At 42.8% G+C, this 16186-nt stretch overlaps 1 protein-coding gene across 8 annotated transcripts in view; it reads left to right on the top strand.

Moving 5' to 3' along the window:
- The window catches only part of fcho2 (FCH and mu domain containing endocytic adaptor 2), a 102639-nt gene that overhangs the window by 14202 nt on the left and 72251 nt on the right, over positions 1-16186 (top strand). For all 8 annotated transcript variants that reach the window (XM_029768840.1, XM_029768839.1, XM_029768841.1 and 5 more), the window contains exons 2-4: positions 8034-8125; positions 14752-14826; positions 15217-15358. In XM_029768840.1, coding sequence (XP_029624700.1) covers positions 8034-8125; positions 14752-14826; positions 15217-15358 — 309 coding nt within the window. The remainder of the gene's footprint in view (positions 1-8033; positions 8126-14751; positions 14827-15216; positions 15359-16186) is intronic.

Genomic DNA, 16186 nt, shown 5'->3' on the forward strand with positions numbered 1-16186 from the left:
GCACATACACACTCCATGCAGTCTTAATTTGTCAACTTCTCGCATGGTTACACTCTTGCCTACTTTTGTCTAACTAAGGCCAATGTTTGTTTGCTGACTGTAGCAGAGAAGCATAGCAGCGATTTTCCATGGTCTGGTCTATCACTGGCAAAACAATATTCTACTGCATTTGGCATGCAAAACATTACAGAATCCATTCTTTCCGCGGCGTAAAAGTAGCATGTTGTACTGTATCAGTTGCTAATCATCGGGACAAATTGAATAGGCCTATTGATTCTATTTGGGTAAATGGGTACATTTATTAAAGTGATCTCTCTCTCAGCTCTTTCAGCTTTCTCAGCCTCTCTCTTTCTCTCTCTCTCAGTTCTTGGGAAGCTTTGAGCTCTTTCAATTAGGCATTGTGGACATCTCTAGTCTCGCTCCACAGAGGCATCGATTGATATGCACGTGCCAACCCCTCCACAGGTTATCTTTCACTGGGGCGGAGGGCAGTCTTAACAGGCCACTTACTGCCAGGCCAAGAGTAATGACTGGCCTTGAATTTCACAAAGTGTGGTTAGAGTTTTAATCACCACACCAGAGCCTTGGTCAATAAGTCTCCAAATGGGGCATTTAAAGTCAAGAGCCATGTGGCACTCCTGTCTCCTAGTATCACTGAGTCAGTAGTGTTACAACACAGCACGGTTGTTTTCAGACTCATAACCATGACATCTTTTCCCTTGTATAGAATGTGTGTGACTGTTCCTTGCGAGTCACTATGGGGCATTGTACTGGTGGGGCGGAGAAAGCAAGAACGCCCAGACCTGTTTCCTGTGATTGTTTTTATTTAGCTTTTGTGTTCATTTTCTTTTTCTATACTGCTGCATTCCAGTAGCACATAATATTAGCCCTTCCTGTTGCTGTAAACATTTTGTTTTGAGTTTTATTTTGTCTCTCTCTCTCTCTCTCTCTCTCACTCTGTATTTTTTTTACTGACACACACACACACAATCTTAATTTCTCTCTTTTTCTGCCTCTGCCTGTCACTCTCTGTAGGTCTCTTGGTATCTAGTCATTACGGTGACTAAGGTCTGGGACAGTCACGGTCTTTACAGTAGGTAGCAGAGACAGTGGACATAGTTTGCAGTTGTTAGCCTAGGATATGTAAAGCATGGTGTGTGAGTCATGTGCTAAAGTCATACTATTGATTATAGCCACAGAGCTGAGGCCTGGGCTGCAGGTTCGTTTGGAATGAGCCTTGCATGACCCTTGACCTCTCGGAGGGGATAGGTAGGAGGGGGCACACAATATGGTGGAATTAAATGAACCCATGTGTTAATTGAGCACAGCGGGGTGTGATAATGATGTATGACACCGACACAAAGCGCTGACTGTGGCCCTGTTCAGGACGCAACCAGGAAGTGGCTGTGTGGCAGTCAAGGGTTATTTCAGTTGATGAGGTGAATCACAGCTGGTGCACAGATGGACGAATGAGGGTATTTCATATCTATGCTGTGCCAGGGTTGATGGTTTAACCAAAGAATTGGTTTCTGTCATACATTCTCCATAAACTGCTTACAGGGTAAGGAAACCAATTTGTAATATTTTGTATTTGGGTTTACTTTCCCTTTAACATTGGGGGGTCCATAAAAAAAATATGCAGCATCACCTAATGCAGGTCAACCTGGTAATATCAGAATGTAGGATGGGACAGTTCCTCAGAAAGTATTCACACCCCTTGATTTTTTTGCACATTTTGTTGTGTTACAGCCTGAATTTAAAATAGATTAAAATGTTTTTTTGTTTGTTTTTTTGTCGCTGGCCTACACACAATACACGTGGTTTGCAGAGTTCACAACCTGCTACACTTGTGAGAATAAGTTTTAGTTTATTTCATACCATCATTTATGAGATTTGTCCATTTTTTTTTTCATTGTCTTTTGTTTGGAGTGCTCCATGTGAGCAATGATGAGGGAGTGCTCGCGCCTGAGCATTTACAGAATTACCTGGCCTGCTGCACGAAAATGTAGGAAAGTGGGTTTTTTAGGAAAATGTTTTTGTGGGTTTTTTTTTTTTTTTACATCCTTTCCGAATGATATATTAAAACTATAGCTCCTCACAGTAAGCTATTTTGAAAAATCTTTACAGCAATCTCCCCCTCGATAATCACCATTCCTTGGTGTGAAAGAGCAGTAGAAGTTATTGGCCTAGTGCTGCATAGGCTATGAGTTCCAGCTCTCATTTCTATAGCCGTCAATGGATTACTCTGTTTCAATGTGTCCTTATGGCAGAGGCTGGTGATCTCGCATTCGTTGACTTTTAACTTTGAGATTTGTATCATTTTAATTTAGATTTTTATGATTAAACACTTGACATTGATTTTGAGAAACAAAAAGTTATTTAAATGAAACTGTTCCACGAAAATGCACATATGAAAATTGGAACTGTCACGCAGAACGGATGGAAATTGTAGAATAAACTGTTCCTCGGCTGTCATTGAAAATAAGAATTTGTTCTTAACTGACTTGCCTAGTTAAATAAAGTAAAAAAGATATAAATAACTCAACTCAGGAGCCGCCTATGAAGTCGTCATAAAATAATCGTTTCCATGGTCGGATTTTGCCTACCTTTTCCCCCCACCAATTTACACACAATACCCCATAATGACAAAGTGAAAACATGTTTTTAGAAATGTTAGCACTTTTTCTTAAATTGAAATATCTCATTTACATAAGTATTCACACTCCTGAGTCAATACATATTGGAATCACCTTTGGCAGTGATTATAGGTGTAGGTCTTTCTTGGTAACTCTTTTAAGAGCTTTGCACACCTGGATTGTACAATATTTGCACTTGAATTTTAAATTCTTGAAGCACTGTCAAGTTGGTTGTCGATCATTGCTAGGTAGCCATTTTCAAGTCTTGCCATATATTTTGAAGTCAAAACTGTAACTAGGCAACTCAGGAACATTCACTGAACTATTGGTCAGCAACTCCAGTGTATATTTGGCCTTGTGTTTTAGGTCATTGTCCTGCTGAAGGTGTATTAGTCTCCCAGTGTCTAGTGAACCAGGTTTTCCTCTAGGATTTTGCCTGTGCTTAGCTCTAATCCATTTCTGCTTTATCCTGAAACAATCCCCATTCCTTAACGATTACATGCATACCAAGTGGTGTAAAAATTACCCAATTGTCATACTTGAGTAAAAGTAAAGATACCTTACTATGAAATAAAAGTCCCCCAGTTAAATACTACTTGAGTAAAAGTCTAAAAGTATTTGGTTTGAAATATACTTAAGTATCGAAAGTAAAAGTATAAATCATTTGAAATGTCTTTTATTAAGCAATCCAGATGTTGCAATTGTTCATGTTTTTTTAAATGTATTTAAGCCAGAGACTGTTGTTTGGTTAGCAATGTTTCTGTAGCGCTCATGTGATTAGAGTTTGCAAAACAAATTGCCATTGAATAGATGCAAATAATCATGATGTCATTTTGCCAGGTAGGCATAAGCTACTTTGTAGTTAACATGGACCTCAAATCTTGAGTGGACAAGTGACAGTGACCGCATGGAATTCAAATGGACAGGTGAGAGAAGGGGAGGGGGGGGGAAATAGAACGTCTCAGTTTAGGAGAAATTAGTAGTCCTGTGCCATCACCGTGACGACCAGATGCTCTCGGACGATGAGAGAACACATAAATGATGAGAGATCAGCTGGAGTAGCATTGTTCTCATGGGGTTATCCATGTCTCCATCAGAAAATCTAAGGACTTTAAGGTGACAAAGGCTCAGATGAACTCATCCTTGTTGACCACCGATTGGCAGTTCCAAAGGCTGCAGGAGACTAGGAAGTCCACATGAGTTGTGTGCGCTGGGATGAGCTTGCTAATTTCTGCCCTCTGTTGGACAGATCTAGGCTCTGCAACAGGATAGCCCTTTGCTGCAGGAGGAAGTTGCCTCTAAGACCTGATCTTAGGTCAGTTTTGTGTTTGACCTCCATAATGTGTAGGGGTAAAATTATGGCACTGTAAGGTATTCCTCGAACGACCATTGAACTTTCCTAAACCGTAGCCTACTACTCAGAGGAAAGCATGAGGTCCGGAAAACGGTGTTTATACTTTTGGCACAGTGAAGTTTGTTGTTTATTTCGGCTCAGTGAAGTTTGCACATGTAGCCTATTTTGGGAAAATACTAAACAAAAATATAAACAATTTCAACGATTTTACTGAGTTACAGCTCATAAAAGGAAATCGGTCAGTTGAAATAAATTCAATAGGCCATAAACTATGGATTTCACATGACTGGGCATGGGATGCAGCCATGGGTGGGCCTTGGAGGCCATAGGCCCACCCACTTGGCAGCCAGGCCCACCCACTGGGGAGCCAGGCCCAGCCAATCAGAATTCATTTTTTCTTCACACAAAAGGGCTTTTTTTACAGACAGAAATACTCCTCAGCACCAGCACAACCATCCCCCCACCCCCAGATGATCCCGCAGGTGAAGAAGCCAGATGTGGAGGTCCTGGGCTGGCGTAGTTACACGTGTCTGCGTTTGTGAGGCCGGTAGGACGTACTGCCAAATTCTCTAAAACGACGATGGAGGCAGTTTATGGGAGAGAAATTAACATTAAATTATCTGGCAACAGTTCTGGTGGACATTGCTGTGGCGTTGTGTGACAAAACTGCACATTTTTAAATTGGCCTTTTATTGTTCCCAGCACAAGGTGTAATGATCATGCTGGTTTTTTTGTGTGTGTATTTTTTGTTGTTGTATTTTACCCCCCTTTTCTCCCCAATTTCGTGATATCCAATTACGATCATGTCTCATCGCTGCAACTCCCCAACAGGCTCGGGAGAGGCGAAGGTCGAGTCATGCGTCCCCAGAAACATGACCCGCCAAACCATGCTCCTTAACATCCTCCCGCTTAACCCGGAAGCCAGCTGCACCAATTTGTCGGAGGCGAAGTCAGCCTGAAGGCGCCCGACCCACCACAAGGAGTTGCTAGAGCGCGTTGAGCCAAATAAAGCTCCCTCCAGTCAAACCTTCCCCTATCCCGGATGACGCTGGGCCAATTGTGCGCCGCCCTTTGGGACTCCCGGTCATGGCCAGTGTGACACAGCCTCGGATCGAGCCCCGGTCTGTAATGACGCCTCATGCACTGCGATGCGGTGCCTTAGACCACTACTGCGCCACTCGGGAGGACCCCATGATCATGCTGTTTAATCAGCTTCTTGATATGCCACACCTGTCATGTAGATGGATTATCTTGGAAAAGGAGAAATGCTCATTAACAGGGATGTAAACAAATTTGTGCAAAACATTTGAGAGAAATAAGCTTTTAATGCGTATGAAACATTTCTGGGATTTTTTTCATTTCAGTTCATGAAACATGGGACCAACACTTTACATGTTGTGTTTAATATTTTTGAACAGTATTTATAATGTTGACCTACCCAGTGCTCTTTCTCTCAGTCGGTTTTGGTGTTTGAGGTACATTAGCAGTGTTACTGTGTCAGCCCTATTGTCTCCTCTGCTGTGAATAGACTTAATGATTCAGCTGTGTTGTGAAAGAGCTGGCCTTATTCCACTACTTAATGCTTAAAACAAAGACCGAGATAAAAACTGTTCAAAAGTATTGTGTTTATTTTAAAACTGTATTTCCAGAGCAAGTTAACCATAAATAATACATTGGCAACTTTTAAAACCGTGGCTCACCTAGCTTAACCGACATTTTGGGACACCTATTTGAAACGGCAGGTGACCTAATTGCCATGGTTAAAATCAGCTGTGTCAATTAGCCACATCCATTAGAGCTCAGCCAATTGAAATAAAGAAATAATTAAACATACAAACACTTTGCTGCAGAGGTTTGAGATGGTGGATAAGTTATCTTAGAACTGTTAAAGGTTTGTAAGTGACTGAATTAATAAATAGGCTACATAGACAAAACACAACTTGCTCTTCAATAAATAATGGGAAGAAATACCTTTGGCGTGTATATGATCAAACCAGAATGTCTTTAGGTGAGGAGCCACTTCCCCCACGTGTATGAAATGCAATGTCTAGCAAAGGACCTCTGCATCACTGTGCTCTGAATGTGATGAATAGATACCTCGTCACTTTAGCGCTACTATATATATATATTTAGCCATTGATTCTTGAAGAAAAAAACCCTAAATGTCTCACAAGCTTATTTCAACTGTCAATAAGAAGTCTGTCCATAGTAAAGCGCTACTCTGCCTTTTTAACAGGCTCTAGTTTTGTCACACCTGGACTACTGTCCAGTCGTGTGGGTTAGGTGCCACAAAGAGGGACCTCAAAAATGACAATTGGCTCAGAACAGGGCTGCATGTAGATCTCTCATGGCTCAAAGTGGAGGAGAGATTGACTTCATCACTACTTGTTTTTGTAAGATGTGTTGACATGCTGAATGCACCGAGGTGTCTGTTTAAACTACTAGCACACAGCTCAGACACCCATGCATACCCCACAAGACATGCCACCAGAGGTCTCTTCACAGTCCCCAAGTCCAGAACAGACTATTGGAGGCGCACAGTTCTTCGTAGAGCCATGGCTACATGGAACTCTATTCCAGATCAGGTAACTGATGCAAGCAGTAGAATCAGATTTTTAAAAAACTGGATAAAAATACAGCTTATGGAACAGTGGGGAATGTGAAGAGAGACGCACACACAGACACATACACATAAGACACGCACTCTACACACACGTACACATGGATTTTGTATTGTAGATATGTGATTAGTAGAGTATTGGCCTGAGGGAATATTTGAAATTGTATATAAGTGCCTTAATGTTGCTGGACCCCAGGAACTGTAGTTCCCTGTAGTTGTTACAATTCTCCAGCCCCATCCACTCAGCTATTTACCAAAACAGAGGTGGGGTGGTCACTTTCTTATTGTTTTAACTACAGATCAACATTTTACATTTTAGTCATTTAGCAGACGCTCTTATCCAGAGCGACTTATAGTAGTGAATGCATACATTTCATACATTATTTTCTCCGTACTGGTCCCCCGTGGGAATCGAACCCACAACCCTGGCGTTGCAAACACCGTGCTCTACCAACTGAGCCACACAGGACCTTTTAAACTAGCCAAACAGACAGTTTTAGACATGTCCACGGCATATTAATTATTGAGTGGTGGTGTATAGGGCTGGCACAATTACCGTGTAACCGACGGTTACAGATGAAGGCCGTCATGAAAAAAAATTAACCGTCATACATTATATTTTAACTAATATATGTATGTATGTATGTATGTATGTATGTATGTATGTATGTATGTATGTATGTATGTATGTATGTATGTATGTATGTATGTATGTATGTATGTATGTAACAGCTGACTGAAGATGGATGTTTCTGCAGTACATGGACTCTTAACGTGATGAGACTTTGTTGCTCCTTGCTGAAACATAGAAAGTGCAAGTGCAGTTGATATGAAAACCGTGGCCATTTGCCTTGCCAGCTACCAGCATCCAAAATTCCATGACCGTCACAGCCCTAGTGATGTATGCATTTTTAAATACCCATGGTGCAACTGGACACCCTTCTCCAGAGTAGTGATGGTTACTGACCACACAAACAAACAGTCTGGTCCAGTGTCTACACAGGTCTTCAACAGTCAGACTATCGTCAACCTGCTCCATCAATGTTATTCAGAACATGCTTAATGTATGGGGATTGTAGAAATGTTTTAGGCGGCATAGAATCGTACAGGGATCGTTAGAAGTATTCCAGGGACCATAGAACTCTGTTAGGGACCATAGAGCTGTATAGGGAGCATAGTAGAGCCTGAACACTATGGCCAGGATGACTATGGTGGACCAGTCAAGGCTGCTGAGGATGCAGCTGACAGCCATGCAGACCATGAGAACGCTGATAGTGGAGAATGCCAGTGCGGTAAAGCATGGATGAACCGCTTAACTCAAACTCAAGGGAACTCTATAGAGCGTTTTGATGTTCTCAGTGGTTTTAGGCTTACTGCCTACTAGTATTTCAGTTTACTAACCATCTGTTGTTTTTTACCCCAGGGCGAAAAAAACAATGGATTTGATGTTCTCTACCATAACATGAAGCATGGCCAAATCTCCTCCAAGGAACTGACTGATTTCATCAGAGAAAGGTACGTTGTTGGTTAGCCTGGTTCCACATCTGTTTTGTGCTATGTCATGTGCTAACGATGGTTGGAACCAGGCTATGGGGTTTTCTTACTTAAACCTCCACTCACCCTCATTTTGAGCCTTTAACCCAATGTTGTTCTTCTCATCACAGAGGTGAATTTGAATCTCGAGGCTTACTTTCAAAGTTACTCAACCCTCTTTTTCTAGTTAACCTTTGAGTTGACCGTCTGTTAAAACATTTCATGTTCAATCTGGTTTTCTCTCAGTGCAGGTGTTGTTTTCAGTCTTTCGGTTCAATGGTTATGCAAATTAAATGTTGGGGAATTTTCCGTTTGACTTGTTATTTGGCATTCGTTCATAGCCTAACCCTAACTTGAGATTCACACGCATCTCAAGATTTGCACCTATTTGCCATTGACATCAATAGATGATTTACACACAGAAGTTTCTCAAGACTTTATGAAACCCATTTTCCATTTTCTTGCCTTCTATCTTCAACCACATTTGCCTACATGCTCACTTTTTCATGAGTAACCAAATTACATTCTCAAGTCAATCAATCACTTAAAGTACAGGGAGGGGAAAAAAGTATTTGATCCCCTGCTGATTTTGTACGTTTGCCCACTGACAAAGAAATGATCAGTCTATAATTTTAATGGTAGGTTTATTTGAACAGTGAGAGAAAGAATAACAACAAAAAATCCAGAAAAACATTTGTCAAAAATGCTATAAATTGATTTGCATTTTAATGAGGGAAATAAGTATTTGACCCCTCTGCAAAACATGACTTAGTACTTGGTGGCAAAACCCTTGTTGGCAATCACAGAGGCCAGACGTTTCTTGTAGTTGGCCACCAGGTTTGCACACATCTCAGGAGGGATTTTGTCCCACTCCTCTTTGCAGATCTTCTCCAAGTTATTAAGGTTTTGAGGCTGACGTTTGGCAACTCGAACCTTCAGCTCCTTCCACAGATTTTCTATGGGATTAAGGTCTGGAGACTGGCTAGGCCACTCCAGGACCTGAATGTGCTTCTTCTTGAGCCACTCCTTTGTTGCCTTGGCCGTGTGTTTTGGGTCATTGTCATGCTGGAATACCCATCCACGACCCATTTTCAATGCCCTGGCTGAGGGAAGGAGGTTCTCACCCAAGATTTGACAGTACATGGCCCCGTCCATCGTCCCTTTGATGCGGTGAAGTTGTCCTGTCCCCTTAGCAGAAAAACACCCCCAAAGCATAATGTTTCCACCTCCATGTTTGACGGTGGGGATGGTGTTCTTGGGGTCATAGGCAGCATTCCTCCTCCTCCAAACACGGCGAGTTGAGTTGATGCCAAAGAGCTCCATTTTGGTCTCATCTGACCACAACACTTTCACCCAGTTGTCCTCTGAATCATTCAGATGTTCATTGGCAAACTTCAGACGGGCATGTATGTGCTTTCTTGAGCAGGGGGACCTTGCGGGCGCTGCAGGATTTCAGTCCTTCATGGCGTAGTGCGTTACCAATTGTTTTCTTGGTGACTGGTCCCAGCTGCCTTGAGATCATTGACAAGCTCCTCCCGTGTAGTTCTGGGCTGATTCCTTGCCGTTCTCATGATCATTGCAACTCCACGAGGTGAAATCTTGCATAGCCCAAGGCCGAGGGAGATTGACAGTTCTTTTGTGTTTCTTCCATTTGCGAATAATCGCACCAACTGTTGTCACCTTCTCACCAAGCTGCTTGGCGATGGTCTTGTAGCCCATTCCAGCCTTGTGTAGGTCTATAATCTTGTCCCTGACATCCTTGGAGAGCTCTTTGGTCTTGGCCATTGTGGAGAGTTTGGAATCTGATTGATTGATTGCTTCTGTAAACAGGTGTCTTTTATACAGGTAACAAACTGAGATTAGCTCGTTCGTTAATCTCAGCTCGTTACCTGTATAAAAGACACCTGGGAGCCAGAAATCTTTCTGATTGAGAGGGGGTCAAATACTTATTTCCCTCATTAAAATGCAAATCAATTTATAACATTTTTGACCTGCGTTTTTCTGGATTTTTTTGTTGTTATTCTGTCTCTCACTGTTGAAATAAACCTACCATTAAAATTATAGACTGATAATTTCTTTGTCAGTGGGCAGACGACAAAATCAGCAGGGGATCAAATACTTTTTTCCCCTCACTGTTGGTTAAAATATTTGTGAGACTAGGGCTAGACAACTTATTTGCTGTAGAGGGAGCCAGTGTTGTATTTAATCAATTACTTGACTTGTACACTGAGTGTACAAAACATTAAGAACACCTGCTCTTTCCATGACATAGATTGACCAGGTGAATCCAGGTGAAAGCTATGATCCCTTATTGATGTCACTTGTTAAATCCACTGCAATCAGTGTAGATGAACGGGAGCCATTCAGAGGGTGGACAAGACAAAATATAAAGTGCCTTTGAACGGTGTATGGTAAAAGGTGCCAGGCACACCGGTTAGAGTGTGTCAAGAACTGCGACTCTTCTGGTTTAGTTCTTCACGCTAAACTGTTTCCTGTGTATATCAAGAATGGTCCATAGATTAGGTCCTAATTTATTTATTTCAATTGACTGATTTCCTCATATGAACTGTAACAGTAAAATCTTTGAAATTGTTGCATGTTGTGTTTTATATTTTTGTTCAGTATATTTCTAACTTATTACCAGTGTTTCCCCTACATGCATTTAGCAGCAGCACATTTCCCCCTCAGCCTGCCACTGCTGCTAGGGAAGCACTGGTTCACTAATGATGAACGGGTGGCATGAGCGGGAAAAAGGGTGGCATGGGTGAAAAAGTGATGATCACATTTTTGTGTGGGCCAGCCTGGCCTGAAGGTAAGCAGTGGAATTCCGCACCGTCAAACATTTTAGAAGATGAGGTTATAAATATAGAGCTCAGACACAATGCAAGACATCTCAAGGTGTGAGAGGAATTATCAAGGAAGGTAGGATTAAGGTCTTATTATGGTTTAGACACTACAGTTATGCAGTCCACTAGGCCAGTGTTTTACAGTCTATGGTGTGAACTAAATAGGCCTAAACCTGTGTGAATAGGCTACACCGCAGACACCTTCACAGCAAATTCTCTGTGCTTAGGAGAGCTAAAAGGGACTGTAAATCCTTAGGCTGGTTTAACCAGATCGTGTTCGCTCCTGGGTGATATGAAATGCTGCAATATTCATCTACTTTCTCCACAGCCTTTTGTACTCAGCAAAATACATTGAGTATACCAAACATTAGGAAATGCCAAATTCTCTAAAATGACGTTGGAGGCGGCTTGTGGTAGAGAAATTAAGTCATTTTCTGCCAACAGCTCTGGTGGACATTCCTGCAGTCAGCATGCCAGTTGCACGCTCCCTCAAAACTTGAGATATCTGACAAAACTACTAATTTTAGAGTGGCCTTTTATTGTCCCCCAGCACAAGGTGCACCTGTGTAATGATCATGCTGTTTAATCAGCTTCTTGATATGCCACACTTGTCAGGGATGTAAACAAATTTGTGCACAAAATTTGAGAGAAATACGCTTTTTGTGCATATGGAACATTTTGGGGATCTTTTATTTCAGCTCATGAAACATGGGTCAAACACATGTTGCATTTATCTTTTTGTTCAGTGTAGCTCTCTAAGGTTTGCAATGACTGACATGACAAGACGAAAACTGCTGATGCACTACTCTTTTGAAATTGTACCTTGTGCACTCTATGTACAAGTACAACTTTCAAGAGTTAGATGAAAGCATGACCTGAGCTCCTTAACAAACAAAAAAAATGTATATTTTTTTGCCTTTGTTCATGTCCCGCTACCTCTCCGCACCCCAAACTGGTTAGCATAGCTCTAGTCTAACAAAAATAATTGTTCTAAATATTAGCTAGCTGGCTAGAATTTACAAGGCCAGCAAACACGTTCCTAACACACTAGGAACGCATTTCCTCCAACGCTATAATGAAAAGGTGCCTCGCTCCAAAAACACGTTTTCTGGAGGCTTGTGGGAGGAGTGCTGATGATGTCGCCCAATTTATGCACTTTCGGAAGCCTGATTTGCGTCCAGACTGAGGAGAAATCCACACACAATACATCCCTGACCACCTCCTGAAGCGGTCAGCCAGATCTGAACACAATCAGACCACAATGTGACTTTTGTGCGCCTCGACCCGTCTCTTCAATACGATACTCATATTCTAATAGCAGAAGTCACATGTAAGTGTCAAGTGTAGACACGGCCTGTGGTGTAGCTTACTAGCCTACATCTCAGGATTAGGCCTATGCTATATCTTTACTCCTCTGTGAAACTGATACTCATCTTGCACACTTACCTACCCATCAGAATCATTGTTGACATGTGACTGGATCTGGGTTTTCTGAGGCTGTTCCCTTGAGGAAGTCTCTCATATCTTAGAAACACTGCACTGTGCCTCCCTCTGGTGGTCAGAAACAGACATGCACCCACAGTACTGTATTGTGTAAAGTGATAGCCTGCTGTTATGGCTTGTGGCCTGTTTCCCAGGCCTCTCAAACACACAACCAATATTCGTCCTGCAGGGAGTTGTTAACTTGTTTCTATCTATAAACTGAGTGTACAAACATTAAGGACGACTTCCTAATATTGAGTTGCACCCCCCCCCACCCTCCCTTTTGCCATCAGAACAGCTTTAATTCTGCTGGCCTATGTTGACTCCAAAGCTTCCCACAGTTGTCATGTTGGCTGGATATCCTTTGGGTGGTGGACCATTCTTGATACACACGGGGAAACTGTTGAGTGTGAAAAACCCAGCAGCGTTGCAGTTCTTCACACAAACCGGTGCGCCTGGTACCTACTACCATTCCCCGTTCAAAGGCACTTAAATCTTTTGTCTTGCCCATACAACTTCTGAATGGCACACATACACAATCCATGTCTCAAAGCTTAAAAATCCTTCTTTAACCTGTCTCCTCCTTCATCTACACTGATTTGAAGTGGATTTAACAAGTGACATCAATAAGGGATCATATAGCTTTCACCTGGATTCATCTGGTCAGTCTATGTCAATGAAAGAGCAGGTGTCCTTAATGTTTTGTACAATCAATGTTTAAGTCAAAGATAAATAGATTTGAGAGAGGTTTGGTCAGTAACTTTGAGCGTGAGTGTTTTAGTTTGGAGTGGAGGGGTGCAGGCAGGTCTGTGTGAGTCAAAGGCGCTGCACGGTCAATCCGACGTCTGCATTGGCCGTGCGAGAAATTATGGTGATGTGGCCTCTGCAGAAGACCGGTCATTTGTACTTCTTGCACTTTGCGAAGCAGTGCAGAGCTGTTGTGAAGGAAGTTGTATTTGTAAGTCGCTCTGGATAAGAGCGTCTGCTAAATGACTTAAATGTAATGTAATGTAAATGTAAAGTTGCCAAGGAAGTGAGTTTGTGTTTATATAGGACCTCCCGCCCCCTCACCTACCATCAACCAATCATGTCAATGCGGAGTTATACGGAGCCCTCTGCATTGTTACAAAATTCGAGAGGCGCATGGCGATGCGGTACGGAGCTCAATTTGGCCTCTACGTGCCTCCGGCGGCTCCGCAATTGCGTTACACCATCCATACGGAGCCTCCGACCACATTTTCGGATCAAGCATAAATGAGCTTTTAGGAGGGGAAGAATTGTCTTGGCCCAGAGTGTATTTACACACCTGGAGTGTTTAGTTTTTTTCTCTGTGGAGTCATGGCTTTTCCTGTGTGTGTGTGTGTGTGTGTGTGTGTGTGTGTCTTTGCGAGAGCCTTGAGTTATGGATTTGGGAAATGGGCGATTGTATTATTCCTAGGGTGAGAATATAGAGAGAGTATGCCACAACAGATAAGGATGACCAACCATGGTAACCTGTCTAGAATAAATTCTATAAACCTTCGTTTGGTTGCGTTCCCGTGCATCTAGGCGAAGTTACACTAATATCTGTTAGTGAAGGTAGGTTCTGTCTTTGTGCCTGCCTGCCCGCACGTGTGCGAATGCGTGCTTCCTCCTGCTCCCCCTGCCTGACCCTCTTCTCCTCCTGTGCTGACGTGACTGCAGTGGGAGGCTGAGTAAATGACACATGCATAATTCAGGCCTCCACTAAACCAACGTTTTAAGTTTTTACTTCTGTCACTTCCATGCAGGAGAAATGGGGGATGATGATGAGGGTGGGATGGGCAATTCTTTCCTTTCTGTGCTTCGATATGACACTAGATGGGAGACTGTGACGAGCAGCTCTAGCTGCTAGATGAGCCACACTTAGTCAAAGCAAAGTCCAACCAACACTCAACTTTGTGCCTGCAGTCAAACATGTATGTTACCTGTGTTTGTGTGTGTTTTGTGGGAGTGGAGTTGTCCTGTGCAGTACTTGTTGTAATCACTCAATTAAAACTCATTACAACTGGTAGAGGTTTTGAGGGCGTTTAATACTGTGTTGTTGGATTTATATTGGTTGAAATTATTCAGAAGAGACTGAGGATGAATCCCAAATGGCAGCCTGTTCCCTATATAGTGGACTGCTTTTGACTAGGGGCCCATAGGGTCAAAAGTAGTGCACTATATAGGGAATCCATTTGGAACACACACTGAGTGATGTTACTGATTCAGTAGGTGAAAATGATGAAGGTAATGACGTGATGTGTTTTGTCCCTCTAGGGCTACCATAGAAGAGGTCTATGCCAGGTCAATGACCAAACTTGCCAAGTCAGCTGGCAACTTCTCTCAGCTTGGGTAAGACACACACACACACACACACACACACACACACACACATTTTGTTCTTCTATCCTCGTGAGGACCTAAAATAGATTTCCATTCAAAATCCTATTTTCCCTAACCTGTAACCCTAAACCTAACTCCTAAACCTTATCCCTTACCTTAATTCTAACCCCAAAGCTTGAAATAGTCTTTTATCCTCATGGGGATGTATGAAATGTCCCCGCAAGGGGAGAATTTCCCTTGTTTTACTATCCTCGTGGGGACTTTGGGGAAGAGGGATGAGTTTGAGTTCCATATCAACCCTCCCTCTTTATAGATAAGACAAGTCTTCCCTGAATGCTCCACTGAACACACCCCAGTTAATAAAGTGTGTGTGCCTGCGTGCGCATGTGTGTCCCGCAGGACATTTGCCCCGGTGTGGGATGTGTTTAAGACGTCCACAGAGAAGCTGGCCAGCTGCCACCTGGAGCTAGTGAGGAAGCTACAGGAGCTTATCAAAGATGTCCAGAAGTATGTGGACGACCAGGCCAAGGTCCACAAAAAGGTATGGCATGGAGAACTGCACACAACAACACACTAATAATATGCCATTTAGCAAATGCTTTTATCCAAAGCAACTTAGACATACGTGTATACATTTTGAATGTATGGTTGGCTCCGGGAATCGAACCCACTCTCCTGGCATTGCAAACGCCAAAGCCATGCTCTACCAACTGAGCCCCGGAGGACCGCTACTTTGTTCCTTTAGGCATCAGCTAGTCTGTCCTTTTGTATGCCTGTGTGTTCGTACTGTTTGTCCACGTAGGCTGCTGCTGGGGACAAACCTATGTTCACCCTCAAGATCAATAAAGTTGATTCCTTTCAGTCACCACTACGGGGAAGAGTTTTTTAGTAGAGTGATTCTACTGATTCTGGAGAGAATGTGTGTGTTCTGTTTGGGATTCACTGTCCTGCCTGCAGTAGCCACACTGTGTAGCTGTTGAGCTTGATCAGTCTTCCCTCCCTGCTTGTGGATCTGACCCATCGTCCAGTTAACGTGCAATGTGTTTACCCGTTCTGAGTTCTATTGGCTTTATTGATTCTGTTCTAGAAAATGGCCCGTCCTGAATGATCTCACCCCTGATCAGCTTGCAGACATGATGTCACTACTTTAGAGGAGCCTCCTAAAGTAACCATGAGGTTCTGCTTGTGATGAATCATTTCATTTCTCTAGAGAGTAACAAAGCAGGGGCTGCGTTTGATCAGTCTTTCAGCCTGCCAGAGTCTGCTGATCAGTAGTAGCTAGGCTAGTTGTTGCTGTCGTGCCAGGGCTGTGCTTTGAAGCCTGCATTTTAGACACCCCTCTCTCCCTGCTCGATTTAGACCCGGAGCG

Source organism: Salmo trutta, chromosome 12 (genome assembly GCF_901001165.1).
Source record: "Salmo trutta chromosome 12, fSalTru1.1, whole genome shotgun sequence".
Taxonomy (NCBI): domain Eukaryota; kingdom Metazoa; phylum Chordata; class Actinopteri; order Salmoniformes; family Salmonidae; genus Salmo; species Salmo trutta.